The sequence below is a fragment of the Neltuma alba genome, unplaced genomic scaffold (genome assembly GCF_004799145.2).
Source record: "Neltuma alba isolate B1F8T4 unplaced genomic scaffold, ASM479914v2 tig00003199_pilon, whole genome shotgun sequence".
Lineage (NCBI taxonomy): Eukaryota > Viridiplantae > Streptophyta > Magnoliopsida > Fabales > Fabaceae > Neltuma > Neltuma alba.
In genome coordinates this window covers 34,454-62,444 of record NW_021633185.1, presented here as the reverse complement: position 1 = coordinate 62,444, position 27,991 = coordinate 34,454, and the positions used below count along the sequence as shown (strand labels likewise).

Here is a 27,991-nt window from a genome sequence, read left to right as displayed (position 1 = left end):
CCGCTGAGGACATGGCATTCCATTTAGAACCAAAAAAGATGAGGTCAAAAGAGCAATACAGCTCGAAGAAAGTTAAGGAGAGGTTTGATTTGCCTCAGTTCGAGAATGGTTTTCGTCCACCAGTCGGGAATCCCAGTCATAGAGTGAGGCAGGATGCAGATGCTAATATTTTTGTTCAACCAACCAGAAATAGCAGACGGCAGAGCTCGAAGAGAAGGGCAACTAAAAATGATGAGCTTGTCAAGCACATGACTAATGTGCCACATTATCTCCTGCATGCTGATAGAGAAGAAAATATTCCAGACAACCCTTTAAATTTTGGAGTTTTAGATTGGACGCAACTTGAAAAGTGGAAACACAAGCAAAGCCGTAGGCCAGCAAAATCTACCAATCTCACATCATTTCAAGACGGTGAGTCATCATCAAGAAAAGCCACCAAGTCATCTGCTGCCGCCACCATTGGAACATCTCATAAGAAAGGCCTCTATGAAGGTGCCAAACCATATTTTCAGAATGTCAGGAGATCCCAACAATTTGAAACTGAAGAGAAGAGGAAAGACCTGGATCAATCAGTTTCAGCGGTGAGAACTTTTGCATCCTACTTGAGGGAGGACGGGGTCTCGCTAGTTTCTAATGAAAGCAAATATAGTAGGGACAGTAAAGCCCAGAAGAGCATGGAGGGTTTGCAAGAATTTACTCTCAAGAAAAAGGAGAAAAATCGTGACTTCGGGTCTGATATGGGATCGCGATCATCTAAGTTCAAGAGTAAAGGGGTCTCTGAAGGTTCCAAGAAAAATGGTAGTTCCCGCAGCAACAAAATGAACATAAAAAATGAAGAGTTGCAAGAGTCAGATATTGATGTGATGGAATCACATGATGTCAATAACAAACGAGCCCATACCAAACCAAATAATATTGTGCTGCTTCGTCCTCGAGAAATTAGTTCCAGCAGCAACAAAACCAAGATAAAGGATAATCAGTTGCAAGAGTCAGATACTGATGCCAATCATAAACAAGGCCATAGGAAGCCAAAAAATATTGTGCTACTTCGCCCCCGACCGAATCCCCAATCGAGTTCTAACATCTCTGATTTGTCTCGTAGAAGAACGTCATTTGACGAGTTTTTGGCAGGGTCAGGTCGAAGTAGTCTGTCAATTGTTTCCCTTTTTGAGGATATTAATGCTGAAGGCTCATGTTCTCAAATTTCACATTCAAGTGAACAGTGTTCAATGGCTCAACCTGTTCCAACTTTGGGATCATTGCTTCTCAGAACTGAAACTGATCAGGGTACAGATTGTTCTTCTGTTGCATCTGAGACACCTTTTTCATCCAAGAGCTCTAGTCTGCATTCTGAAGGTGCTTACTTTGAAAGGGATGCGTTAAGCGATAAGTTGACAAATCAGTGTGATCTTAGTGACTTAAAGGAAACACTGGATCAGGAAACTGCTGAGCTGACAGCAAAGAGGGGCAGGAATCTATCCAGAAGTCGTCGGTTTAGCTTTAGTTTAAGCCGAATTGGAAGAAGCTTCAGTTTCAAAGAGGGATCTACTCTTCCTCAACTTAGCTCCACATATGTCAGTGCAAAGTCTGGTCCCGTGACGTCTTCATCTTCTGCTCGTTGGTATAGCTCTAGTAAAGAGAAGGATAGTGGTCATGACAGAAGCAGGTCCAGCCCCTTACGAAGGTTGTTAGACCCAATATTGAGGCGTAAGGCATCAAAGGTGCGGAATTCAGCTGAAAGCAGTCAGGTACAAAAAGGAAGCTTGGACTCGATCAGCTTTAGGACAACCAGTGTTAGTGAATCACTTCCAGACGAAATGAGCGAGGGTTCGTTAAGTCAAGCCCATCTACAGGTTACAATAAAAAATGGACTACCTTTTTTCAAATTTGTGCCAAATAATGAAGCAGAGATTCTTGCTGCTGCTATGAAAAGCGTTGAATCATCGGAGAAGGATGATTCCAACTGCTATTTTACTTTCTACCTACTTAATGAAATTAAGAAAAGGAGTGGTAGATGGATAAGTCATGGAAGCAAAGAAAAGGGCCGTGACTACGCCTACAATGTTGTTGGTCAGATGAGGTTCTCTAGCTCTACAATCACTAAACCAAGCAACCAGGACTCTAAGACACTGTCTGTGCAAAGAGAATATGTCTTATTGAGTGTTGAAATTGACCAGACAGATGAAGGACCACCAAAGGTCATCCGAAGTGGGGAGCTTGCTGCTGTTGTTGTTGAGACTCCATTTGAAAGCCTAATCAATAAAGGACTAGAGTGGGATAATAATTTGGTGAAGGGATGTTTAAAATGTTCGGCAGCAGAAAAATGTACGTGTAACTTAGGAGAAAATGACGTCTCAGGGAGCACTACAGTCATACTGCCTGGCGGCCTTCATGGTTCCTCAGACAGAGGAGAACCTTCACCACTGATTCAGAGATGGCGATCGGGTGGATTATGTGACTGTGGGGGTTGGGACATCGGTTGCAAATTGCTCGTCCTCTCCAATCCGAAGCTAACTTCAAAATCTCAACGTGAACGTTTTCAACTTTTTGTTCAGGTATCATGCCCTTTTCATGTATGCCATTCTAAATTTACTGTTCTAACGACCTTGTGTATGCCATTTACAAGTCCTCTTTGTCCTTTCTCCTACTTCTAGGAAGGAGCCGAGCAAGACAACGCCGCTTTCACTTTGGTGCCATTGAAGGAGGGATCGTACTCGGTTGAATTTAATTCGTCGATCACTCATTTGCAGGCATTTTTCATTTCTGTTGCTGCGTTAAGCTGCCAGAAACTAAGTTCATTAGAAATGACCATCATGCAAGAACAAATTTTTAAACAACCCAGCGGTCTGAAGAGCGGTAACAACCTTACTGGGAACGCGCCTGTAAATTATACTCCGATTCCACCACCCTCTCCTGCAGGAAGAGTTTAATTTTTGAAACACGAGGTTTTTTGTTGTTCATAGATAGCTGGTAAAGATCTCCAGAATCCTGATTGCAACGGATATACCTTTTCCCTCCTTCTCTCTCTCCACAATTTCGTTGCTGCTATGTCATAGAGTTTTTTTCACTGCTGAGTAACTTGTGGCAAGAGGTATGGTCATTAAACCTTGTTCATTGTGGTACAGCACATCCGTCTTTGTACAAATCAATATGTGAATAAATAAAATCAGTGGGGGTAAATACACCTTATAATTCAACAAATGATTATGGGGACTTTGTTGTTTGGCTTGGATATTTTAAGGCAGGATTCCAACGGATGGCGCATACATAATTATAAACATCACTCTGGGACTTGGACCCCAGAGATTACATCGTATTGCCAATTCCATTGAGACGATAATCTTATTCCGTTCAGCGTTCAATTGTTTCGGCCGAGGGCCACATTGGGCATGGCCTTTGTTTGATTGAATAGGCTTTGAGTGGGAGATAAGATTGGAGATAGTATGAGTTTGGATTGGATCTTGTAAGTGTTGAGCCCAACTTGAGTATAGTCCAACTCGGTTATCATATGAGCTCTTCGGGTCTCAATTTAGAGCCCAGTAGAAAACTAATTTCACTGATATGTTGTTTAATTATTTAACTTTTTTTTTTTAAGTTTGAGTCAATAATCACATAGATAAAATTGCTTCAATTAACAAGAATTAATAGCTTAAGGGAACAAAGTAATGCAATAAAAAAAATTTAATTAAGGATTACTTTTGGAAAATTTAAAAAAAAAAGAAGAAGAAAAATCACAAGTTTTTGTATTGACTCCTTCATAACATTAGATCCCAAAAACCACAATTCAGTAGCAGCATAAAGCGAGGGTGATTCTTAATTCAAAATTGTACAGAAATATGTCTGCTTTATTAGGTATTTTTAGTGGATTTTAAATTTTTTAGCCATTTGGAGCTACTTTACGTAGTAAGGGAGATAAGGTAAAGTATAAGTAAATGTTAAGGTTCAATCCTTATGCTGTAACCAAAAGGATTCTATATTGTTACCCTAATTTGACGTAACAAAGATGGTGAGTGTCATAAAAAGCAATATAATATGCATGAGATTTCAATATATATATATAGTTTTATATTTTTTGCCGGAAAATTTTATTTTTAAATGACTATATGCAGTACCCTACGTTGGTCGAACTCATTTAAAAAAAGTGAGGAGATGTGTTGTGCATTTATTAAGATGTATGGTTAAAATTTAAATACTACTCCTCCGGTCCTAAATATCAGACCCTTATACATACTAGTATAAGGGTCTTATATTTATGACCAGAGGAGTATTAATTAGAGGCATCAAGCATGGTTGCCAAAAAAATTTGTATTATGTAATACTCATTGTAACAACTTTTATTTTTGCCAAACATTTGAACAACTTTTATTGATTAGTGTGGTTTTGTGATTTAGCAATCTGGTATTTATTCTTTATACTTGGATCGGAGCGAGTAATAATACTATCTCCGGTTCTATTTATAAGAGCTAATTGACTAATTTGAAGAGATTAAGGAAAGAAGTTAAATTAGTTATTTGTAATAAATAGGTGTTGTCCTTCTTGAAATATCTTTACTAATCAAGTATATTGGTTAGAATTACTATTATTAGAAAGATTGTATTAAATAAAATACATAAATATGAGAAACAAAATGGATTGGAGTCTTATATTTAGAATCAAAATAAAAATCAAACAAGAACTTATATTAAATACGGGAGATAGTAACTCATTTATTGAGAGAGCAGCTATTGTTTTTGGGATGTATTTTTAACTAACCAGGAAAAAAAAAACAAGGGGGAAAAAAAAAGAAGAGAAGCCATAATTGAGGCATAATGGAGCACATTGGGACTTAAGAGGAGAGGTTATGGTGCTTCAAGGCATTTGAGGGCCCAAATGATCAAATGTGGGTTGGCACTACAAACAATTTGAGAGGCCATTTATGGAGATGCTAGCCCCACCTCAACAAATTCCCATGCTTGTTCATGACATTATTATTGATCTTTTCATTTTATTTTATTAATGTCACATGACATGGTATTAAGATGCTATGCAATTCCTCTGTATAATTATTCTCATTCACATATCTGCAATTGAATATTAATTGAGTCTGATATAAGGCGCTACTTACGCGGTCGCTTACGTTGTCATTCACTCTTTCAAATTTAAATTCAAATTCCAGGGAACCAACTAACTCCAATTTTAATTATAAGTAATAACAGATTTGATGACCAGTCCAACTTTGAATTCTAACTTCATCTAATAATTTTATTGTATTATATATGTTCTAGATTCGAACTTTTAAGACAATCAATAATCAAGAAAGCTTTCCATCGGTTCCAATTTTGTAATTGCAAAATACCAACATGTCTTTGATTTTATCTATTTAAAAAAAGGGAAGGTCAGAATTAGAGAGTTCAAACCCTCTTACTTCTAGATTAGATATTGGGTACTACCTCTGGTCCTAATTATAAGAGCCAGTTGACTAATTTGAGGAGATTAAGAAAGTAAGTTGAGTTAGTTATTTGTCCTAAATAGGTGTTGTCTTTCCTAAAATATCCTTATTAATCAAGTATATTGACTAGAGCTCTTATTATTAGAAGGGTTACTTTGGGAAAAATGTATAAATATAAGAGACAAAGTGGATTGGGGTCTTATATTTAGGACCAAAATAAAAGTCAAACAGGGTTTTATATTAAGGACCGGAGGTAGTATTATAATTGCTTCAGGCTCGAGCCACGATTTGATCACAGATTGATGTGTTGGAGGATATTTTGAAAAAAATACTTAATCTAATCTTTAATTCAAAGCCGCATTATTCATTTATGAATATTAAAAAATTAGTTATTTATAATAAAATATAATTAATTTATGAAAATGTTTTTTATGATTAATTATGCGCATTGTAACAATCGTTTGATAAAAATTCTCTTACTAGTTATAATTTATATAATATCTTGGAAAAAAAACCATGAATAAGAAACAAAATTTAGTAACATCTTATAATTAAAATCAAAATAAACTACTATTTAGTTTATATTTAGCATTAGAGTCCAGAGTTGTCACTGGAACCTGAAAGCAAAACTATCAATTTCTTAAGTGAAGAGTAATTAGGAAACTAATGAGAAATATGCATGAATTAATTAACAAGGGTAGGGAAAGAATAAGATGCTAATACGAATTCCAAGGGATTCAAAGTCCAATGGCAGGTGGATTATATTAAATTGTTGAAAGCAGAGATTTGTAGGTATGTGGGCTGTGATTAGTCCAATGCATTATCTCGATGGCATGAAAAGAACTAAATTATAAAATTAAAAAAAAGAAAAAGAAAAGGATGGTACTACTATACTAAAATATTATTATAATTACCAAATGAGCAATTTGGTTTATAAGGAAGGTGGGGCATAGCGCTTTATTAGCCGTCATTGCCGTTTTTATGTCTGCCAAATTGCTTCCAGGCCCAATGTTAATTGAATTCCCATAAACGTTATTCTTTTTTAACCCTAAAAAGACCCCCACCGAGTGGGTTTGATTTCTGAGCTGATCAAAACACTAGGAAAGGCAGATTTGAAGTCAAGACTTTAGCTTCTAATATGTGATGATCTTTCATGTGGAGCTCTTTCAGTCCCAGTTTAAGCTATAGTATTGGATAGGACGGAGTCAAGAGCTAGTTTCTTGTCTTTAGATCGTGGGTGCGCTAGACCCTTTTCTTAAAATTCTATCACTAAAAAAATAAACCCTAAGAAGACCCCCCAAAAAAAATCCACAATTATGCATATTACAAAAAGTATAAATGAAGTCATGAATGATTTAACATTTTTTAAGAATTACTATATGTGATTAAACATACTTCCTATGCATTATGTTTTGAAAAATAATTTGCATTATTCACGATTTATAAATAGGTTATAATTTTATATATCACGAATAGGTTATATTATTAGTTGTATTAGTCATTTATTTTCTGTACCCGTCTAGTATAATTATTTGAGACTTTGATTCAAGAGATGTAAAAAGAGAGAGGTTTTGATTTAATATAAGACTATATTAACTAATTTAAAAAATATATAAAAAGTTATAAAATTATTTTCTTATAATGCGTATTATATGATCTTTCTAAAATATTTATATGTATTATTAAATTATATATTAAGTTATATGCAAGTGAAATTAATTTTAAAAAAATAAATATATATTTTAAAGTAATTTAATAACATTTTTAGTCTCCTCAAATTTAATTAATTGGGTTTTATATTAAGAGTCAGAGTAGTAACATCTACAAATTACAAATCAGTAAACTCATAATATTGCTAATGAAATTTGAACTCAAAACTCTTAGCCACTTGGCTAATCATTGCTTGATAATATAATCCTATATTTTTACTGTTGATTATGTATAAGTGAAGAGCAAATAAATTTTTTTATTTTTATGTGAAGCATCAAATCTGTTTTATAGAGAGCGGAAAATTAAAGATCCTAAGTGACACGAAAATCATTCTTAAACGAATGAACCAAAGTAAGAACAAAATAAAGGGCAAACATTCAAACAACAACGATACGAAGTAGAGCCTAAAAGGAGTGGTTGTCGGTCATAGCCCCGCCGTGCTAAATGACCTTTGACCGTTGACCTCACGTGCTAATCCTAATTTCAATTCTTTTTAATTATTTTATTTCGCTAATCAATCATAATCATTAACATAACAACATCCTGTTGGAAAAGAAACAAAACAAAACAAAAAACAAAAAAAACAACATTCAACTTCTCCCCGTTGAGGAATACAGAATACTCTTTGAATTACATGTGAATTTTCCTTTATAATTATAGGACATTAATTACGAGAAGGTTGCCAAATGGTTATTGTTGTTTGAAAATTTTATTAGTTAGAAAGATCTAAATTTGAATATACGTGTTTTCTGTGTATAAAATTCTGTAAAATTCATGTACTTTTTGTGTATAAAAATAATCTAGTTAACAAAATTTCCAAACTTGTATTTTTGAGCTATTTTACCTTAAATTATTCTCTTCATTAAATTGGAAAAAAAATCCAACACTTTTTTCTTGTGCTTGAAAACTTTACTCATTAAAATCAAAACGATCATTCTTATCATCATAATTACAATTAAACCACATACATCGCACGGGTGCACCACTAATTTTAATTTATCACAAGACCAAGAATTGATCACACTTGAATGATTGCAAGAATTTTTATTTCTGATTAGATTCTCCAACGGTTGACTTTGTTCCGTCAAAACTCGAATCACTTTGAAAGTCAAATTTGTCTTGCTTAATTAATGGTATAATTATCGCAGAGGGATCAAATAAGATCAGGAAAAAAAATGGGATTTTGGCATAAGAAAGGGACGCATGCCAACTTGGAATATGAATGCTTATCCTATCGAACTTGTTTGGAAATTCATCACTTTAAACCAAAAATCCCGCAATTAGCAAGTTTAAGGTAAAGCTGGTTCTTGTAATAATTAAAATTTAATCTTTTAAGTTTAGTTGTGCTTTAAATGTAATTTATTCCAAACACCATGAACTAGATTCGAATATTATCTAGTTTAAATAAATTAACTTTTCTAACATGATTTAATAAAATTTAGATTCGCAGTCCTGCTTAAATTATTAATGAGTCGTTTGAATTATGTATTGTGTTAGATGTCTTGATTTAAAAGGATATACTCCTTCGATGATTAATATAAAATTTATTTAACTAATTTGATCAGATTAAAGAAGCTAAGTAAGTTAGTTAATTTAAAAAAATATGACGTATTTTTTCTAAAACACCATAATCATTTTCTTTAATTTAGAAAAAATTGATGAATATGAAAAATAAATTTTATATTTAGAATCAAAATCAATCCAATAATTAAGTTTCAGACAGGAAGAGTTTTTTTTTTAAGTGGTGGGGCCTAGAATAGACGGAGGATGGGCAGGATAGAGAGGAAAATCTCCAAGGGCAATCCTATTTGATAGTAGTATTTGACTTTTTGCGAAAATAATAATATCTTCTGATTATTTTATTTATTAATTAATTTGCGAGGGGCGTGGAGCGTGGAAAGGGGGCGAGGGTTGGGGTCGAGTCTCCCACGACGCCTTCAAAGTTCAATGTATGGCTTATGTGGAGGGCTTGACCTCATCATCGTCTTTGACTTGGTCAACATTTCAATTTTCTTTTTGTTTGTTTCTAGGCCTGTCCCGGTGGCTTTATATGACCAAACAACCCACCTTTTTTTAATTGATGCAAAAATTTAGGCTTCACTAAAAAATTAAGGACAAAAAAAAAGCTAGTGACACACAACACACTTCAGTTGCCTGTTGGTTATACATTGCTAATTTGGCCAATCAGTGTGACTAAGTTATTGGTTAGGGTAGGGTATTATATGTAAAAATTAACTCTAAATTATATACTCCTCCCATTCTCAATATAAATTCTTGAGTTGATTTTGGTCCTAAATATAGAATTCATTTCTCATATTTATCAATTTTCTCTAAATTATCCTATGGATACTCCCTCAACTATAATCAAGTAAAAGAGGGAGGGAGTATTAAAAAAGATAATTATGGTGTTTTAGAAAAAATGTGTCACTTTTTTTATAATTAACTAACCTACCTAACTTTCTTAATCTAATCAAATTAGTTAAATGGATTTTATATTAAAGACCAGATGAGTATTTTATTTAATTGTGAATATGCCTCCCAAGTGCTGTGACGACCTCAGGAATCAATTTTTTTCTTTTTTGGAGACTGTCCAACCCTTTGATCAGACAATACACCTTCTTTCTTTTTTTTCCTGTCCAATTTTCGTTTGGGATAGTTTCCATGAATCTAGTCAATAAGAAAAATTGGTCTTTGCACCCTTGCGTGGATGATGCACTTGCAATCAAAGAAATTCGGTAACCGTGCATTTGGGTGTGTGTTTAAATTAGCGGTGGCAAAATTGATTTTTATTTTATCTGATTCTTGCAAATATGAATTAAGATAAAAGTTAGTTGATTTATGTTTGGATTGAATTTTATAAAAATCAACTTGATAAATTAAAACTTGTTTGGATAAGTAATGAAAAAATAAGTTAAAATATTAAATTGCCTGACTTATAAATTTATTTATAATTTAGTGATATATATAAATATTTTAGATAGATCATATGATATATGATATGATTAAATAATTTATCTAGCTTTCATAACCTTTTCAAATTAGTTTAATGGGTCTTATATTAAGAACCCAAGACAATATATTACATGTACATAATTTGGTAAATTTAAGAAAAATAATTAAATTATTATCGGGAAAAAAAATCATATTATTGGATCAAGATAGGATCTATTTAAATACCCTTAACCCTTATCATTATTTTCATCCTCCTCCTTTCTCTCTCCATGTTAGAAACGGAGAAAGCTAATGATTCTAGCGTTGTACTGTCGTCATTATACCATTTTTCAATAATATAGTTACATTGTTTTTCTCGTGAATGAAAAAGAGGGAATGCACTTTGTTAACTTTATAATTATATTTTCATTCGAAATCAGGGAATGTAACGTAAATTTGATTGTATTGTAAGAATGCACTTTTTTAACTTTATAATTATATTTTCATTCGAAATTAGTGAATGTAACGTAAATTTGATTGTATTGTAATTATAAAATGGATTACAAAACGGGAGACTATGCACTTGTTAGTCTCTCATTCCTTTTACTCTTTGAAAATGTTTAAAATTTCAATATACTTTTTTATTTTTTTCTTTAAATAATTATAATAGTTTTTCACCTGTTCTCTTTTACTTATCCTCTACGTAAAGAAGAGTATTTTTTAAAAAAATTTACATATTTATTATTTTAAACTGATTTTAACAGGCTTCTTAATATATGTATGTAAATTTAGTTATTTGTAATTTATATAAAAGACTGGAGAGTTATTTTGAATATAAAACCAATGAAAGAAAATATATACTGATCCGATTCTTAATATAAGATCTATTTAACTAATTTGATTAGATTAATAAAGTTAGGTAAGTTAATTAATTATAAAAAATATAATATATTTTTTCTAAAACACTGTAATCATTTTTCTTAATATCCTCTCTCTCTTTTTTACCTGATTATAATTAAGGGAGTATCCATAGAAATAATTTAAAAAAAACTGATAAATATGAGAAATAGTTCTTATATTTAGAATTAAAATCAATTTAATAATTAAGTCTTATATTAAGAATCGAAGAAATACTGTATAGTAGACATGGGGTAGAAAAGAAATATTGGCATTTTTTCCTTAAGAAAAGGAAGAAGTAGGAGCCAAGGCAATTACAGGTTGGAACTTGGAAGGAGGTAGGGGCCAGGGTGGGCTGAAAGGACAGTGATGCAAACTAATAATATATGTGCTACTATATTTACACTTTTCTTTTTTAAATTTCGCCAACCGGATTAATTGAAACTTGAAATTTATAAATTATATAATAATTATAATGTTAGCAGAAATACGTAGCAAGGCTGTATAGAAATACTTATTGAATATTTTAATGAAAAAATGGAGAATTGAGTTGGCGGTTTGGATGGAGATAGGCAATGGCAGAGTGGTGGCCACGTGGGGAAGGTGGTTGTCGGGTCGGGCATTGCCCGCCAAACGGAGTTTTGAAACAAAAGTGGAATTCCAGGTATGCCCTTCTTCTGGGAAAGAGAGAGAGCCGCCGATATTTAAATTCAAAACAGACGAAATCGGAGGGAGGGAGGTTCAGTTTCGGGCATGCTAACCTCGTAATTCGCTCCAACATGCCTCCCTCTCTTTCTCTAACAACCCTCCCTCCCTCATTTTTCCTATTATTATTATTTATTGTTTGTTCCAACTTCCAACTATTTACAACCAACCAAATTTCTTAAGTAGAATTACCCTCACCTTTATAATTAAACTATAAATTCATATGACAAAAATAGGATATATATGCATGTGTGATTAGAAAATTTAATACAATAGTAGATATAATAAACTTAACGCAAGTATTTTTTTATTTATATCTTGAATTAGTTAAAAATATATTATAATAATACAAAGCTTTTAACATTAAGGACCACATTGCACTTGGTTTAAGTTTTAGAATGGCACTGAAACATATTTTAGAGACAAAAAAAAAGGACAGAGATAAAAGTGGGGTTGGGATTAAAATCCAGATAATACGATAAAAAATTATCAATGCATCATTAATTTTGCAAGATATTACTTCCGGTCCTAAATATAAGAGCTAATTGACTAATTTGAGTAAATTAAAGAAATAAGCTAAGTTAGTTATTTGTAATAAAGAGGTGTTGTATTTTCTAAAATAACCTTATTAATTAAATGTATTAGCTATAACTACCATTATTAGAAGAACTATATTTAAAAAAAACACATAAATAAGAGAGATAAAGTGAATTGTGGTTTTATATTTAAGATCAAAATAAAAATTAAACGAGGTCTTATATTAAGAATTGAATGCAGTATATTTTGGCCAAATACATATGCACTATGATAAAATTTATAGTAACACATTAGGTTATTTGTAGATTTCCAAATTTTAAATTCTACACGATGTATATGATAGCATGTTTCGTTAATTTTATATGTATTGATATTGTATTTTGGAAAAAGGTTAACAAGTTATTTCAAGTTCAAATTATACTTAAAATAAAAATTTAAAACCCACTAAGGTGCTGCTTACAATTTGACAAGAAAAGTAATAAACTAAAATACTGACAATTAAGCCTTTTTTAAAAGGTTCCCCATAAAAATAAGATATCTGAAATTTCAACGACATGTAATTAAATAATTTATAACAAACCCAAATTACCATATTTAAGCATACTTAAATATAATCCATAAGCTAAATAAATTTGTATGTTGTTGGTTCAAGCTTATATCACTCAATTTTAAAAAACCGATAACGTTTCTCTTTAAAATTAGACCATCCAAAGTTTCAACATGCTCATCAATCATTAAAAAGCAAGTAAAATAATTCAAAAATTTTAAGCTAAACCCAAGTAAGAAATAGACAAAATCATGGGAGAGGGGAACCACTTTTTTTTTAAACCTTTTTCTCAAATCCTAAGTTCTTCAATCTTTGATTTCTCAACCAACTAATATATATCGCTTTTTAAGCTTACTTATGTGGATTTGCATAGTAAAATCAATTTGTATTGTAGTAGCGATGACTTGAGTAAAGTGAACTACTTATCTTCTTACCAAACTCATGAGTTGTTTAAGATATGAACACAAGTGCTAAGCTCACACTAAGGGATGCAGGACACTACGAAATGTACTTAAGAATATTAATTGTGGAGTTAATTTGGCATATTATAATTATAATCTTCTCATTCTTTTGTATTATTGTGGGCGTTTTCAATCAAAATATTCTACTGTCCCCTTGGATTATTGCCATCTTACCTTATCGTCTGAATGGTGTTAAAAAAATCCAGTTTATAAGACCTATTTCTTGATAAATAATACAAAGTTCTTTGCAAAATTTGATAACTGTTAATTTTAACAGTGACAAGTCCTATCTTTCTAAATAATTTAGTTCTTCACATAATGATTAATTATAAAAATATTAAATTAGCTCCTCAATCCTACGTTATATGGTATTTGCATCAGTTACATTTATTAAATTTAAATGGGTTGTCGTTTGCTATTTTTAAAAACTAATAAAAATTATATTAAGCTAACTCCACAATATATTTAATCCAGAAGATTGTGATGATAAAACTGGATAAAATTGATTTGGATTCATTTTTTCTAAATTTTTAAACAAGGACGATTCAAATATTTTAATTTTAATGTAACAAAAAATAGATCAACATATATCAATTTCTTGTTCAACTATTTCCTCACAGAAATTATTAAATATATATCACTTAGTTTTTATTTATATATATTTTTTTGGTTGGGACAAACCAATCAGCCTTGTGGCGTGTAGATTGCAGGCCGAAGCCGGAGGATTCGAGAAGATTTACGGCCACCTCTTCCAAAACTACAAAACGTTTTTTTTTAAAAAAAAAAGAAGAGAAAAATCAACAATATTTTCTTAAAAATATAATTTTGCCCCTAAAAATTTTAAACGCTGGAAGATTCTCATTCTCTCACTTTCCTTTCGTTTTCGCAGTACCAGCCTTAGAAAGAGAGAGAAAGGGTTCGCGTTAAGGAAAAGTAGCAAGCGGCGATTTTTCTTTTTTAAACTAATTTCAAAATTTAAATGGTCAATTGTCAATATAAAAAAGGTCTTTGCTTTATAATTTTCCTCCCTTCTCAACTGTCTCTCCGTGTTCATCTCGCGTGCATAGCAGTCAGACAAAGCGAGAAAGGCAACAAGAGAATCAGGGGCGCACAGCGAGAGGAAGAGATATAGAGAGAGAGAGAGAGGGAGAGGCAGTAGGGAGGAAAAAGCCCCCTTTTGTTAATTGTGCCTTCATTCCACACACGCACCCAACTCCTTAATTCCAGAGAGAGACCTCTTTTCTTCCTTTGATCGCCTGGGTGTTCACGATCTTCATCGCTTTGCTTTTAACTCGCTACCCAGATCTCTCCTGTTTCAGAATCTGATTCCAATCATACCTGTGGATAATCGGCGTTGTGTTTGTTTGATAAGAGGGTGGGACTCGGATTTACATAGTTAAAATAGAAAGGAAGGGGTGCTGTTATATTTGGGTTTGGTTTTTGCTGAGATTGTGTTGAGGGAAATGGTGCTTGCCTCAATGGTGTTGTGTTGAAGTATTATGGATGTTGTCATTACACGCTTACAAAGAGCAAAATAACATGTCGCTTTACATTAATCGCGAGGCCTCAAAGGTTGGTTTCCAAGTTTTTGACCCTTTGCTGCTACTCGTTATTCATCTACCCTCGTCCCCCCCCCCCCCGGTCCCCAATTAATCCCTGCCTGACTGTTTGGTTCTGATGCATAGCTATGGAAGAGAATTTGCGCGGAGACAACCACAGAGATCAACCTTCTTGCAGAGAATTGGAAATACATTCTCGGCGGTCTCATTTGTCAGGTTTCCTCATTTTGATCATGAATCAGTCCACAAAATAGATATGAGCTCTTATCGTTGAGAAAATAATGTGAAAGTTTTTTCTTCTTTTGCTTTACCTTGGGGAGAGGAAATTTTGAAGGTATTGGTCATAAGGAGTTCACTTCTCTTGAGCGCTTGAAAAGTGTTCTGCATGTTTGGGAACCACGTTTATATGTCTGAGTTTAATCATCAAATGTGATTTTGTTAATGATTATTATCATCAATTTGTTGGAGTTCTGAAATTCTGATATTTAATGAGGCAAGTCAAGAAACTGGTCACTATTGACTGCATCTTTTGTCATATTCTGTAGTCTGTAATTCTGGGAGTCTGGCATTCAATGCATGCGCAGCATTGAATCAATAATTGCCTCCCAAATGAATTGTTGCATTAATCAAGGATTCTCCATTTATTTACGCCACTAGAGCTGTGAATATACTGAAATCTATGTGGAACTCTCAAGCTATTTCTCCCACTGGATAATTTCATTCTTCTCATTGGAAGCCTTTTAATTGTTTACAGCTCAAGTACAACGCAGCATTATTTTATCAAAATGCCTTTCTGTGTTTGAGAAAAGGGAAGAAATAAGAATGGCTGCATCTGTAAAGCATATTTCTGTCTTGAAGTTTTATATCCTTGACCCTTGTGCATAAGATGCTACAGTATATATTGAATTTGCTCGGAAATTGACATGCTCTGATTATTTGATTTTAATTAATAACTAAATTGGAACTGTTTCTCAACAGTACTTGCATGGTCTAGCTGCCCGAGGAGTTCACTATTTTCATAAGCCTGGCCCTACTCTTCAGGATGTTGGATTCTTCCTTCTACCGGTTTGTATATATCTCTTCCTCTTCATGTAATGGCTTTGTCAATTCGCCCTTTTATTATGAATGCATTTTTAATTTTATTGTTGCTGTTATAGGAGCTTGGGCAAGACAAAGCCTACATCAGCGAAACATTATTCACCTTCATTTTTTTATCCTTCGTCCTGGTAAAGATTCTTTCGTTTCTAATTTTTCTGCATTCTGTTAACAGTTACTTTTATTTTATGAAAACTTATTATTTTGTCAATCATCATTATCAAAATCAATCATTAATATTTGGGAAAAATGGCTCCTGCCAGGGGTTCTATTTTGCCTAGATATGGCATTTTATTCTATAACATAAATTACGTAATATATTCTTGCTTGAATTTCTTAGTTTTGGGCTCAAAAAAAATGTATGAGCTAAACTTGGTTTCAGCAGTCATGTCTACTCGTGATTATCTGGTGAGACCGACATGCTTCTCTGTTTAATTGAAGCTCCATATAGCTAAGTTTTATTTGTATGACTCGATAAATCACAGTTTCAAATCTTTTTGCTGAAAATCCATTTAGTGTATTTATGTTAGTTTTTAGTCGTGAGTTAGAGTTATGGATGGCATTCCTTTTTTATTAAATAAAAAAGGAGAATTGCAAACTGAAAATTGATTTCTAGTTTTGAGATTTCTAGTATCCTTCTATTTTAGAGTGATTGCTTATCCAATAGAAGACATTTTGCTCACTTTCCTTTCTGAGTCTTTTCCTGATTCGTAAGTTCTGCGGTTGTTCCTCTTGAGTGTTTTTGTGATTTGTCAAGTTCTACCGAGTTTTTACCATTAATGTTTATACTTCATTTTGACGGTATGTGCTATTTTTCATGCTTTTGCAGTGGACATTTCATCCTTTCATTTTGAAGAGCAAGAAGATCTATACAGTTCTAATATGGTGCAGGGTTCTAGCATTCTTAGTTGTAAGTGATGAACACATCATTGTCTTATTATTATCTTGTTTGAATCTTAAGGACCTACTTTACTGGTCGTTTTGATTGTTTACTCCCGCCTCCCCTCACCTGTACTTGTTCTTTCCTTGTGTGATCTTAAGTATTTGACAAAAGGCTGGTATTTCTTTATCAATATTAAGCAATAAACAAGCATGTTCATACCTTGTTATCCGGGAAATGGTTCTCTGGGAATAGGTCCATTACCCTTGATTATTAATTAATGGCAATTGTTTACTGCAGGCTTCTCAATTTCTTCGTATTATCACATTTTATTCAACACAGCTTCCGGGTCCAAATTACCATTGCCGAGAGGTACAATTGTTTGAAAATATGTTTTTCTCAATTTCATGTCTCATGCAGTATTGAAAAATAATCTTACAGTTCGGCACTATCACTATCATGCTCAGGGCTCAAGACTTGCCACGCTGCCTTCTCCAAAGAGTGTCTTAGAAGTTCTCTTGATTAATTGTAAGTAGGCATATTTTTTCTTATATTGGAGTCATTTAGCTATAATGCTTTTTTGTTGTTCTTGTACTCATTTGATTTTGCGTGTGCAGTTCCCCACGGTGTGATATATGGATGTGGTGATTTGATATTCTCATCACACATGATCTTTACTCTAGTCTTTGTGCTGACGTATCAGAGATATGGCACAAGAAGGTACCCTGGCCTAGAGTAAACGCTTTTGCATGAGCGTGACTGTCTTTGTCAAAAACGAATCTTAGCTTCTAATTAAGTATTCTGGCTGAGTGCTTTTATTTTTATTTATGGAGCATCAATTTGGTTGTCTAACTTTCTGTTATTTGCAAGTTTTGATTTTCTGTGTTTATTGATGAACCATTGCAGGTGTATTAAGCAGCTAGGTTTCGTCCTTGCTATGATTCAGAGTCTCTTGATAATAGCATCTCGCAAACATTACACCGTTGATGTAGTTGTTGCCTGGTAAGAGTATGCTCTGATTTTCAATTGTTGAATCTGTTCAATTGCCATTTCCCTTTTAAGTTATTTCTATTATCTGCGGCAGGTACACTGTTAATTTGGTGGTATTTTTTGTTGAGAAGAAATTGCCAGGTTAGTACATTTGAGCTTGATGTTATTGTTGCGATTATAAATGTGCTGGTCCCAGAAATTTGTATACTTTTTGAATGCAGTTCCTCATTATCGATCCTTCTCATTCTAATCTAGTACTTTTGTCGTGCTGAAACCGCGCATTGTTAGTCAAATTAGTGAGAGGTCACATTGAAAAAGCCTTTATCTGTTTAGATGCTAAAGGCCTTTATCTGTTTAGATGCTAAAATAATATCGGCCGAAATACTGAAGTTTTGATTTATGTCAACCTAGTTGAGAAGCATTTGTGCTGTCCAGAACACCCAATTTTGCTGGACTGTAAAAAGATGTTCAATTGTCATGTTCTTATTAGACTCGAATAGCATACGCATAAAATCAATACCTAAGTTTTGCCGTAGGATATAACACTTTTTGTTAATTTAGTTGAGAAACAATGTGCTGACTTTGATGTCTTGCAGAGTTACCGGACCGGTCCAACGCTGCAGCAGCCCTGTTGCTTCCATTGAGCAACAAAGACAGAGATGTCCGGACCAAGGAAGAGAACCACAAGCTATTGAATGGGAATTCTGTGGATCCTGCAGACAGGGTATAGTGAAGAATCTACTTGTCCTTTCCCTATATCCATTTTCGTTGTAGTGTCTTTGTATGACATAACAGAGTTATTACTGTTGTTTACCTCAGAGGCAGAGAACTCAATTAAATGGCAAGATTCTGGAGGATGTTAATACACACCTTGCTGACTCTGCGATGAATGGTGCATAATAGGATAATAGGGAGCCTTCTGCTTTCAGAAATGGGTTCTACGGCAAGACTTTGCTGTAGGAAAAGCTACAACCTTGTTCGATTGAGGATTTAGTTAATTGTGAGATGTCCTGTTTTAATTCAAATCAGTAGGGCTAATTTGTATTAGTGAAATTTTAATTGGGTTGTGCTTTTTACCCATCGTGTTCCCCAGTTAAATTATTTATAGCATCAGCATGTGCCATAGGAATTTTCCCCCAAATCCTCTCTGTCTCCTCCATAATGTTTTTGTGGCCCCATGTGCCTAGTCTGCTCTTCATTTTCTACTTTTGGTTCTTTTTGCCTTTTGCAGTCACATGGGGAACTAATGATGAGGACAATGTAATAGGGCTTTTAATGTAAAGAGCAATTTCTTTTCCTAGACTGGCTATGCTAAAACTGGTCCTGTGAACATTTCTCCGAAGGGAATCTGAATCCTTCGCACCTAACAAGTAATATTTGGAGAGAGAAAAGAAACAGTGAGTCAAAAGAGAGGTACTCATTTTCAAGCGAAAAGATCTCAACTCAACCCTCTTGATAGGTTGATGAGGCGAATGAAAAATGATATATCTTGTAGGTTAAATCTAACATTATGCTAACTAAAGCCTATTTATTAGTTTAATACTGTCGATTCAAATAAAATAGGGGATTAATTGGAGATGGACCAGATAACATGGAAAGACGTTTTAAATGGTTTATCCGAGAAGGGATTTACCTATATCTTAGAGCCGAGAACGAGAATTTCTTCTAAGCTTTGTAAAGCCAGACTTGAATATGCCACCTAAGAATTCTTGAATGATTTTAAAAGTGTTGGGTGTAATAACTGGAGGGTAAAACAATGAAAGCAAAACATGCGGATCACAGTGAAATGGCATAGTGAAGTGTGAGATGAATTGATGTTTTGGGGGGAAGGAAGGGAATGATGGAGGTGAAAGTGACAGGAGAGAAAGGGGAGGACAGTGCTTTAAAGGGCATAATTATAAGAGAGGTCTTTTGATGGTATGGGGAGTGAAGGGAGTCAAGTTTTGAGTTGGGAAAATCACAATCACATGCATGTTTCTGCCGTGCTGCTCTCTGGGGAAGTCACATGGGGTCACCAGGACAACCCAACCCAACCCCTATTTTACGTTACTCTGCTTTTCCATGCAAGAAGAAGGAACAAGACGGTATCATTTCAATATTTCATAGACCCACTGACACCCACACTTTCATTCCTATGATTCATTTTGCTTTCCCTTTTTGTTGCCGTCCCTTTTGTTTCCCATCTCCTCATTATGTTTCATCATTTCTCACCTCTCTATCATGTCATGCTCTACCCTCCCCTAACCTCCCCTGGGGTTAATCACAACTTGAGGGTAAGCACTAAAGACTTGAAATTACAAATGGGATCAAAAACTCCTACTTGTAAAGAGCATTTATGTCATTAGGTTACCAAGTCATTTACTTCATAAATAACAATTGGCATAAGAATAAGGCATGCCTCTACTAATCAGATTCATAAAAAGAGTTTACATAATTCCTTCTTATCAATATCAATATTCAATATTATAATAAAATCTACAACAAATTATACTTTATTAGCTCTAAAGTATAACTCATTTTTCAAATTTTGCGTGTCATAAATAAACATGCTTAGATTTGGAGCAAGCCGCATGTTAACAAGTCATAAATAACGTAATTTATAAAAGAAAATAGTTTGGATAGTGAAATTACTTGTACGGACGTTAGAATTGCGGAAGGAAGTTTTCTGAAAAAGGGCAGAACTGAAGCTTCATTTTCTCCTATCAGGGGGCATGAGGTCCCAGAAAATTATGTGTATCTCGGAAGTGTTATTATATTTGTAGGATGAAGCGAGAATGAATTATGTTGTGTCATCATGCAGTCGCCTATAAAATGCGTTATATAATAATTAAAATGTTCGTGCGTTAATCAAATTTCTCCGCGAGCATGATTATTGTCTTTTTTAGGAAAATGTACGTATGGATTTTTTTTTTCAGGGGTGAAACGTGGGCATAGGTTTTAAAGCCAACCAATCTATAAGTCCTAGGATATAAAGAAATACCTAGCTCGGCCCATTCCAAGCACGACTAGTTGGAACTTGGAACCTTGTGGACTAATCTATAATATGATCCCACGGCTGAACCCATGGAAATTGAAGTTTACATCTATTGATACTTCCACTTTAGTTTACTCTCACTATGAATCTTTTTGTTCACAAGACTCAAAATTTAGGAAGAAAATCAAACATCATAGTTTTCTTCACACTGTTGTTAGGCCTAGGGAGAATCCAATGTAGAATCCAATTTGGGTTAACAACAATAAAATACAGACAAGTGCTTAAAACCTAAAAATAGTAAGTTGCAAGTCATATTTATATAACTCCTTTTAAGTCAAATCCACTTATCCTAGATGTTCTAGCAAGTAAAATAGGAAAAAAAAAAAACAAGTTGAAATTGATGATGAATTAAAATGAGGGAAAATTACTGTAGAGTCCCACAGAAGACAATTTACTACCAGAAGGTCCCATGAAATCCCCAAATTCCTATGAGGTCCCAAGGGACCTTATAGCAAAAAATTTGAAACTTGCAATTACTTTCTTACCCTTTTTGATTAGAGAAAGTAACCGAAGCACACTCAAAATCGTTTCGGTTTTCATCTTCGCGGAATCGGCCGCGCGCTCACACTCCGTCGCCCGCTCACACTCCGCCGCCGTGTCGTTGGTGCTTTATCCTTGTGTGCTCCGACAGGTTCAATCTCCGGCGAGGTCTGTTAGTTTCTGGTTGGTACATTGTCGGTCGGTGCTCCGCATTCGGTCACTCTCTGGTCCAACGCCTTCAATCCCCTGCGCGGTCCATCGGTCTCGGGTCTGCACGCCGTCAGTCTGTCGTCCGCAGTCCGTCGGTCTCTCGTCCGCCCGCCGTCGCCGTCTTCTCTGACGCATTGAACGGTTTCAATCTCCAGCACGGTCCGGCCGACTCTGGTCAGCACTCCATCCCTCTCTGGTCCGCACTCAGTTGCCGTCTGCTCCGACGCCGTGAACTCTCTGGTACAGTCCGGTGGTCTCTCTACTAACGCCTCAATCTCCAGACAACTAGTCTCTCTCGGTTAGAATATTTGACAATTTGAAGCTTCTTGGTCATATTTTGAAAAATGTTTGGTTTGGAATGTTTGAACATTTGAATTGTTGATTGTTCGTAAAAGCTGCTCGATGACCTGAAGTGGTTTGGAATGTTCGGTTGTTTCGTGTGTTTATATATGGAACCAGTGATAACCGTGACTTGTATTTTCACTGTGATATTAGAAATGTGATGTATGTGGATATTACAATGATCTGACATGCGAATAAAAGTTAGGGGCAAAAGTTGGGGCTGGTTGGTACAAAGTTATATTAGAGATCAGTTTGAAGAACACTGGTTAAAATTGTCAAAAATTTGATTTGGTAGAGCTTTTTAAACGCAGCAATCAGTTATTGTTAATATTGCTGAATTAAAAGGGAGAACTTTATGTAATTGATTTGTTCGGCAATAAAATAATAAAGGTTTTGTTTGGCTTTTTATGGTGGGCTCCATGGTGGAATGTTAATTTGGCCATAAGGTCAGAAAGGGAATTGCTTGTTGGATATAGCACCTATTGGCTCTATACTATAACCAATGAAGGGAAATTCATTCTGGTGGATTGATTTGTGATCCATATTATTTACTGCCGTTCATTGCTTTCTGTCATCCAAAGGGATATATTTTGATTTTGTTGATTAGTGAATAATTTGGTGGTGTTGAAGATACTTACTATTTTAAAATATATGTTGATGATAGTAATTTTTTTCCTTTTTGCAGTCGAACAAAATGACTAAAAAGAGTAAGAGTAAAGATGGACAAAGGGCTAGGAATTTCTCCGGATACATATTATTCACTGAAGAGTTTTATGAGCAGAACAAGAAGAAGTTTAAGTCTTTTGAAGAGGGCACTAACTCTGTGAAAAAGGCTTGGGGGAACTTAACAGAAGAGGAGAAAGAACAATATGGTGAAAGGGCTAAAGAAATGAGAGTCCCACCAAAAGGGAAGAATTATATTGTTCCCTTTCACACACGCTGTGCTCCGGGACAATTTATGGAAGTCTGCAAGCAATTAAAGAAAAGTAAAGAGAAGATGGAAAGACTGAAAAGAATAGGTTTTGATAAATTGGTTGACATATGCTGCTCACAGATCTATAGAGATTTTTGTGGTGAATTGATCCGTGTGTTTGACCCTGTAAGTAGGCAAATTTCAATTCGAGGGAAGACGCATTTAGTGGGGCCCGAAGATGTAAATGAATTGATGGGTCTACCATTTAAGGGGGAAGATATTAAAATAAATGTGGAGAATGAAGATGAAACGTTCAAGAAATTAAGGAGTGACTACGGGAAAGTGCCATACAAAACAATAGGAACATGGTTGATTGAAGGAAAAGAGGAAGAAAAGTTTGAATTCCTTTTTGTTATGTATGCACTAGGAGTCCTCTTGTGTCCTGGCTCTAGTGTATGGGTGAGTGATAAAGTGTTGAAAGTCATGGTGGTGACAAAGGATAGTTTAGGACACTATGATTGGAGCAGCTTAGTTTTGAAAGAATTCTGCAACTCAATTGCAGAGTTCAAGAAAGGAAAGAAGAAAGGAAAAGCTGATGGGACGAAAAATGTGGGAGGTTGCATGTACTTCCTAATGGTAAGTGTGGGTATGATTCATTTACTTTGATGTTAGTTTATTGTCAATGTGCTGTGTAGGTTGTGATTGGTTGCTCTGTATGTTGTTATTTACTACTCTGTTGTCAATGTGCTGTGTAGGTTGTTATTTACTATGCTGTCAACTGCTTATGTATAGGTTGTGATTTGCTGGTGTCAAGGTTGTTATAGTACTGTGTGCAGGTTGTTAATGGATTGTGTTGGTTTGTCACCTGGTTATGTATAGGTTGTAATTGCCTTTGTTCGTGTTGTCATTCGGTTTATCGTGGGTTGTCAATGGCTGCTGTGCATGTTGTGAATGACACAACTGTAGGTTGTGATTAGCTGATGTGTAGGTTGTGACTGTATGTTGTGGAGTTGTTATTTTCCTGTGTTCAGGTTGTCATTAGGATGTGTTGGTTTGTCACCTGGTTATGTATAGGTTGTAATTGCATTCTGTTCGTGTTGTCATTCTGTTGAGTATGGGTTGTCACTGGATGCTGTACATGTTGTGAATGGCGCAAATGTATGTTGTGACAGGGTTATGTGTAGGTTGTGATTGGTCACTGTGTATGTTGTTATTTACTACTTGATGTCGTCAGTTGGAGAAATGTACGCTGTGAACTGGTTATGGATATGTTGTGACTGTGAAGTGTAGAGGTTGTTATTGTCTTGTGTGCAGGTTGTCATTAGGATGTGTTGGTTTGTCACCTGGTTATGTATAGGTTGTAATTGCATTCTGTTCGTGTTGTCATTCTGTTGAGTATGGGTTGTCACTGGATGCTGTACATGTTGTGAATGGCGCAAATGTATGTTGTGACAGGGTTATGTGTAGGTTGTGATTGGTCACTGTGTATGTTGTTATTTACTACTCGATGTCGTCAGTTGGAGAAATGTACGCTGTGAACTGGTTATGGATATGTTGTGACTGTGAAGTGTAGAGGTTGTTATTGTCTGTGTGCAGGTTGTCATTAGGATGTGTTGGTTTGTCACCTGGTTATGTATAGGTTGTAATTGCATTCTGTTCGTGTTGTCATTCTGTTGAGTATGGGTTGTCACTGGATGCTGTACATGTTGTGAATGGCGCAAATGTATGTTGTGACAGGGTTATGTGTAGGTTGTGATTGGTCACTGTGTATGTTGTTATTTACTACTCTATGTCGTCAGTTGGAGAAATGTACGCTGTGAACTGGTTATGGATATGTTGTGACTGTGAAGTGTAGAGGTTGTTATTGTCTTGTGTGCAGGTTGTCATTAGGATGTGTTGGTTTGTCACCTGGTTATGTATAGGTTGTAATTGCATTCTGTTCGTGTTGTCATTCGGTTTATCGTGGGTTGTCAATGGCTGCTGTGCATGTTGTGAATGACACAACTGTAGGTTGTGATTAGCTGATGTGTAGGTTGTGACTGTATGTTGTGGAGGTTGTTATTTTCCTGTGTTCAGGTTGTCATTAGGATGTGTTGGTTTGTCACCTGGTTATGTATAGGTTGTAATTGCATTCTGTTCGTGTTGTCATTCTGTTGAGTATGGGTTGTCACTGGATGCTGTACATGTTGTGAATGGCGCAAATGTATGTTGTGACAGGGTTATGTGTAGGTTGTGATTGGTCACTGTGTATGTTGTTATTTACTACTCTATGTCGTCAGTTGGAGAAATGTACGCTGTGAACTGGTTATGGATATGTTGTGACTGGCTGGTGTAGAGGTTGTTATTGTGCTGTGTGCAGGTTGTCATTAGGATGTGTTGGTTTGTCACCTGGTTATGTATAGGTTGTAATTGCAGTCTGTTCGTGTTGTCATTCTGTTGAGTATGGGTTGTCACTGGATGCTGTACATGTTGTGCATGGCGTAAATGTATGTTGTGACAGGCTTATGTGTAGGTTGTGATTGGTCACAGTGTATGTTGTTATGGGGCAGTGTGTAGGTTGTGATTGGTCACTGTGTATGTTGTTATTGGGCAGTGTGTAGGTTGTGATTGGTCACTGTGTATGTTGTTATTGGGCAGTGTGTAGGTTGTGATTTTCCGCTGTTTATGTTGTCAGTGGCCTGTTTGGATGATGTTGTTGTATATCTAAGTTATCATTAACTTCACATGCAGATTTATTGCCTACAACACTTTCCTCTCGGAAAAGAAAAGGCGGCAAAAAATGAAAATGCCATTACTTATTGGGATGAGGAAAAAGTGAAGGCAAGAGTGAAATCAGAAAAGAATAGCGACAGAGGCATACTGCATGGCGTTCCGAGTGTCGGTGGGGCTTCAACAAGTGCATCCAACACAGGAATAAAGCTAACTCACCCTGTAAGTAAATCATGTGAAGCTTATTTTGGTGCTGTGTAGAATTTGGAGTAATGATAACTTTCATTACTGTTGTTTTGCAGGAAATCAAGAGAACGTATGAAAGGTTGATGACCATGGTTGAAGGGTTGGTGTCGACAATTGGAGAAGAGTTGGTTTCCCTGCAGTTGAGGTTGACGGATGAGATTGACAAGGAAGATGTGGTGGAAGCAGTAAGTAGCGAAGATGACAAAGAGAAGGCAACTGAAGATGAAGAAACCGGTGAAGAAGGTAAAGGAAGCCCAAAAGATTCAATTTTGTCACAAGAGGAACAACAGAGTGAACCAGAAGGAGATGATAAAGAAGAGGGCAAAAGTGCTTCGCGTGAAGAAGAGAGTCAATCTCAACCTGAGGAGAAAGGAGAAGGGAGTCACTCTGGATCAGAGGATGATGGAGAAGAAAAAACACAAGACAAGTCTAGTGATGCAGCAGCAGAAGAGGATAAGGGTGTAGGCGATGAAATGGAGGAAAAGGATGAAATGGACCAGCAAGCACAAGGGCAAATGGATGTAAGAAGATCAACACGGGTGAGAAGCCGTGCAATCAAATCTCCCTGGTTAGAGGAGGTGAAAAAAGGCCGTGGCAAGAGAAAAGCTGACGAGAAAGAGGAATTATTCCAGATGTGCACGAGAAGATGTGATCAAGATGAAGGTGCCAAGTAAGTGTTGGGACTGATTGTAATTGGGACAACTGATTGACAACAATTTTACACATACAACCCTTGTGCTCATTGTTCCTTTTGCTGCAGGTACATTGTAGAGATGTATGGGTACTTCTTGACACGTGCTGAGCTTTGCTGCCTACAAGACAGGAAATGGATGAACGACAGGGTAAGACAGTTGTTTATATAGATAGAGAACTGCGAATGTCATTATGATCATGACTAACTGTTTGTATGTGTGATATAGTTCATGTCTATGGTGGCGAGAACCTTGGTGGGAGATGAAAAAGAGAACCACAGTCGTGTCAGTAGGCACATTTTTACACCCGAGTTAATGCAAACAATGGCCGCTAATCCTCTTAGGTGGAGCATGGAAAAACATGAACATGAAATCTTACCGGAGCACATAGGATATAACATTGGAGACTGTGACTTCATATTTGGCCCCACCCTTTTCAATTACCATTGGTTCTGTTACGTGATGGATGTAAGAACCATGCGTTTCTATGCCCTTGACTCGTTGGTGGACAATTTGACGATGTTGAGATTACAAAGAGAGGAAGAAGAAGCAATGAAAACAGGGAAGAAACCACAAAGGAAGCAAGGGAAGAAGAGAGGACAGATAGATCCTAAGCAATTCATGGCGAGAGGGATTGTATGCACAACTTTACATTCATTCTATAACTTGTTAATGCGTTATGGTTGCTTGTCTGCTTAACTGTCCTGGTTGTTAATGCCTGCTGATTACTTGTCATTCGCTACAGCGAAGGTTGTTAATGCTTCCTCATAACTTGTCATTCACAACTGTCAAACTTGTTTCTTCTGTTTGTCCCTCTTTTGCAGAGAGATTGTTTCTGCCAAGTGCTTCGTGTGCTGAAGCCATCACTGTTTGCGGAGGAGGACAAGATTGACGAGGAAGTCACATGGGCAAAAGTTCATGTGCAATCTGACACGTGAGTTATTTTTCAACACAACAAGTACTTGTGTCTCAACTTTTGGGAGCTAATGTTCATTCACTAAAGTACTTGTTTTTCCTTTGTAGGGACTCTTGTGGGGTGCATGTGTTGAGCTGGTTACAAACATGGGACGGCACTGAGTATGGTGATGACGGCTACACAATGCCTAAGTACTCCCCTGAAGAAATCCATGACTTGAAGGTTGGATGCTTGTGGTGGCTCGTGACTCATCGGAACAACCTGCATGGCGATGAAGTGCTATCTTTGCTGCGAGGAAACCCCCAAAGCAAGAGGAAGAAATAAATGACAAGCATATATTGTATTTACATTTATTTATTTGACAGCATAGTGACATGTGAACGTCAAGTTTACATTTTATTCTTTTCTTTGAGCATGTATGAATCCTGGATGTTAAGATATGTTAATGTGTTTTGATATCCTTTACTGGTTATCAAGTTTTTGTAAAGGCATTCATGTGTTTTCATCATGGCCACAAATGCAGACTGAATAAGACTGGATAAACAAATGGTACCCACGGTGACATCATAGGCATATATCAGAGTCCTCTCTGCCACATCTGTTTACAACCTCAACAGGGGTTGTTCACAACCTCAAAAGGGATTGTTGACAACCCGAACAGAATTGGTTAACAACTCAGTCGGGGTATAACACAGCTGTTAACTTAATT

The 27,991-nt window shown here is 35.5% G+C and overlaps 3 protein-coding genes across 3 annotated transcripts; all 3 read left to right on the top strand.

Moving 5' to 3' along the window:
• Window positions 1-38: 38 nt before the first annotated feature.
• LOC114740923 (uncharacterized) lies at window positions 39-3,185 on the top strand. The gene is made up of 2 exons (XM_028929177.1): window positions 39-2,555; window positions 2,655-3,185. The coding sequence occupies exons 1-2, from the start codon at window positions 39-41 to the stop codon at window positions 2,928-2,930; spliced, it is 2,793 nt and encodes a 930-aa protein (XP_028785010.1). The 3' UTR covers window positions 2,931-3,185.
• An 11,089-nt stretch (window positions 3,186-14,274) lies between these two features.
• On the top strand, window positions 14,275-19,040 carry LOC114740918 (phosphatidylinositol:ceramide inositolphosphotransferase 1). The gene is made up of 12 exons (XM_028929174.1): window positions 14,275-14,788; window positions 14,902-14,991; window positions 15,754-15,840; window positions 15,933-16,001; window positions 16,700-16,780; window positions 17,051-17,122; window positions 17,218-17,278; window positions 17,368-17,470; window positions 17,657-17,752; window positions 17,835-17,881; window positions 18,337-18,464; window positions 18,560-19,040. Exons 1-12 carry the CDS (start codon window positions 14,720-14,722, stop codon window positions 18,638-18,640), a joined length of 984 nt encoding a protein of 327 aa, XP_028785007.1. The 5' UTR covers window positions 14,275-14,719; the 3' UTR covers window positions 18,641-19,040.
• Window positions 19,041-22,803: 3,763 nt separating this feature from the next.
• Window positions 22,804-27,606, top strand: LOC114740922 (uncharacterized). Its single transcript, XM_028929176.1, has 7 exons — window positions 22,804-23,355; window positions 25,450-25,650; window positions 25,731-26,344; window positions 26,435-26,516; window positions 26,595-27,002; window positions 27,191-27,300; window positions 27,390-27,606. Exons 1-7 carry the CDS (start codon window positions 22,804-22,806, stop codon window positions 27,604-27,606), a joined length of 2,184 nt encoding a protein of 727 aa, XP_028785009.1.
• The last annotated feature ends 385 nt before the right edge of the window (window positions 27,607-27,991 follow it).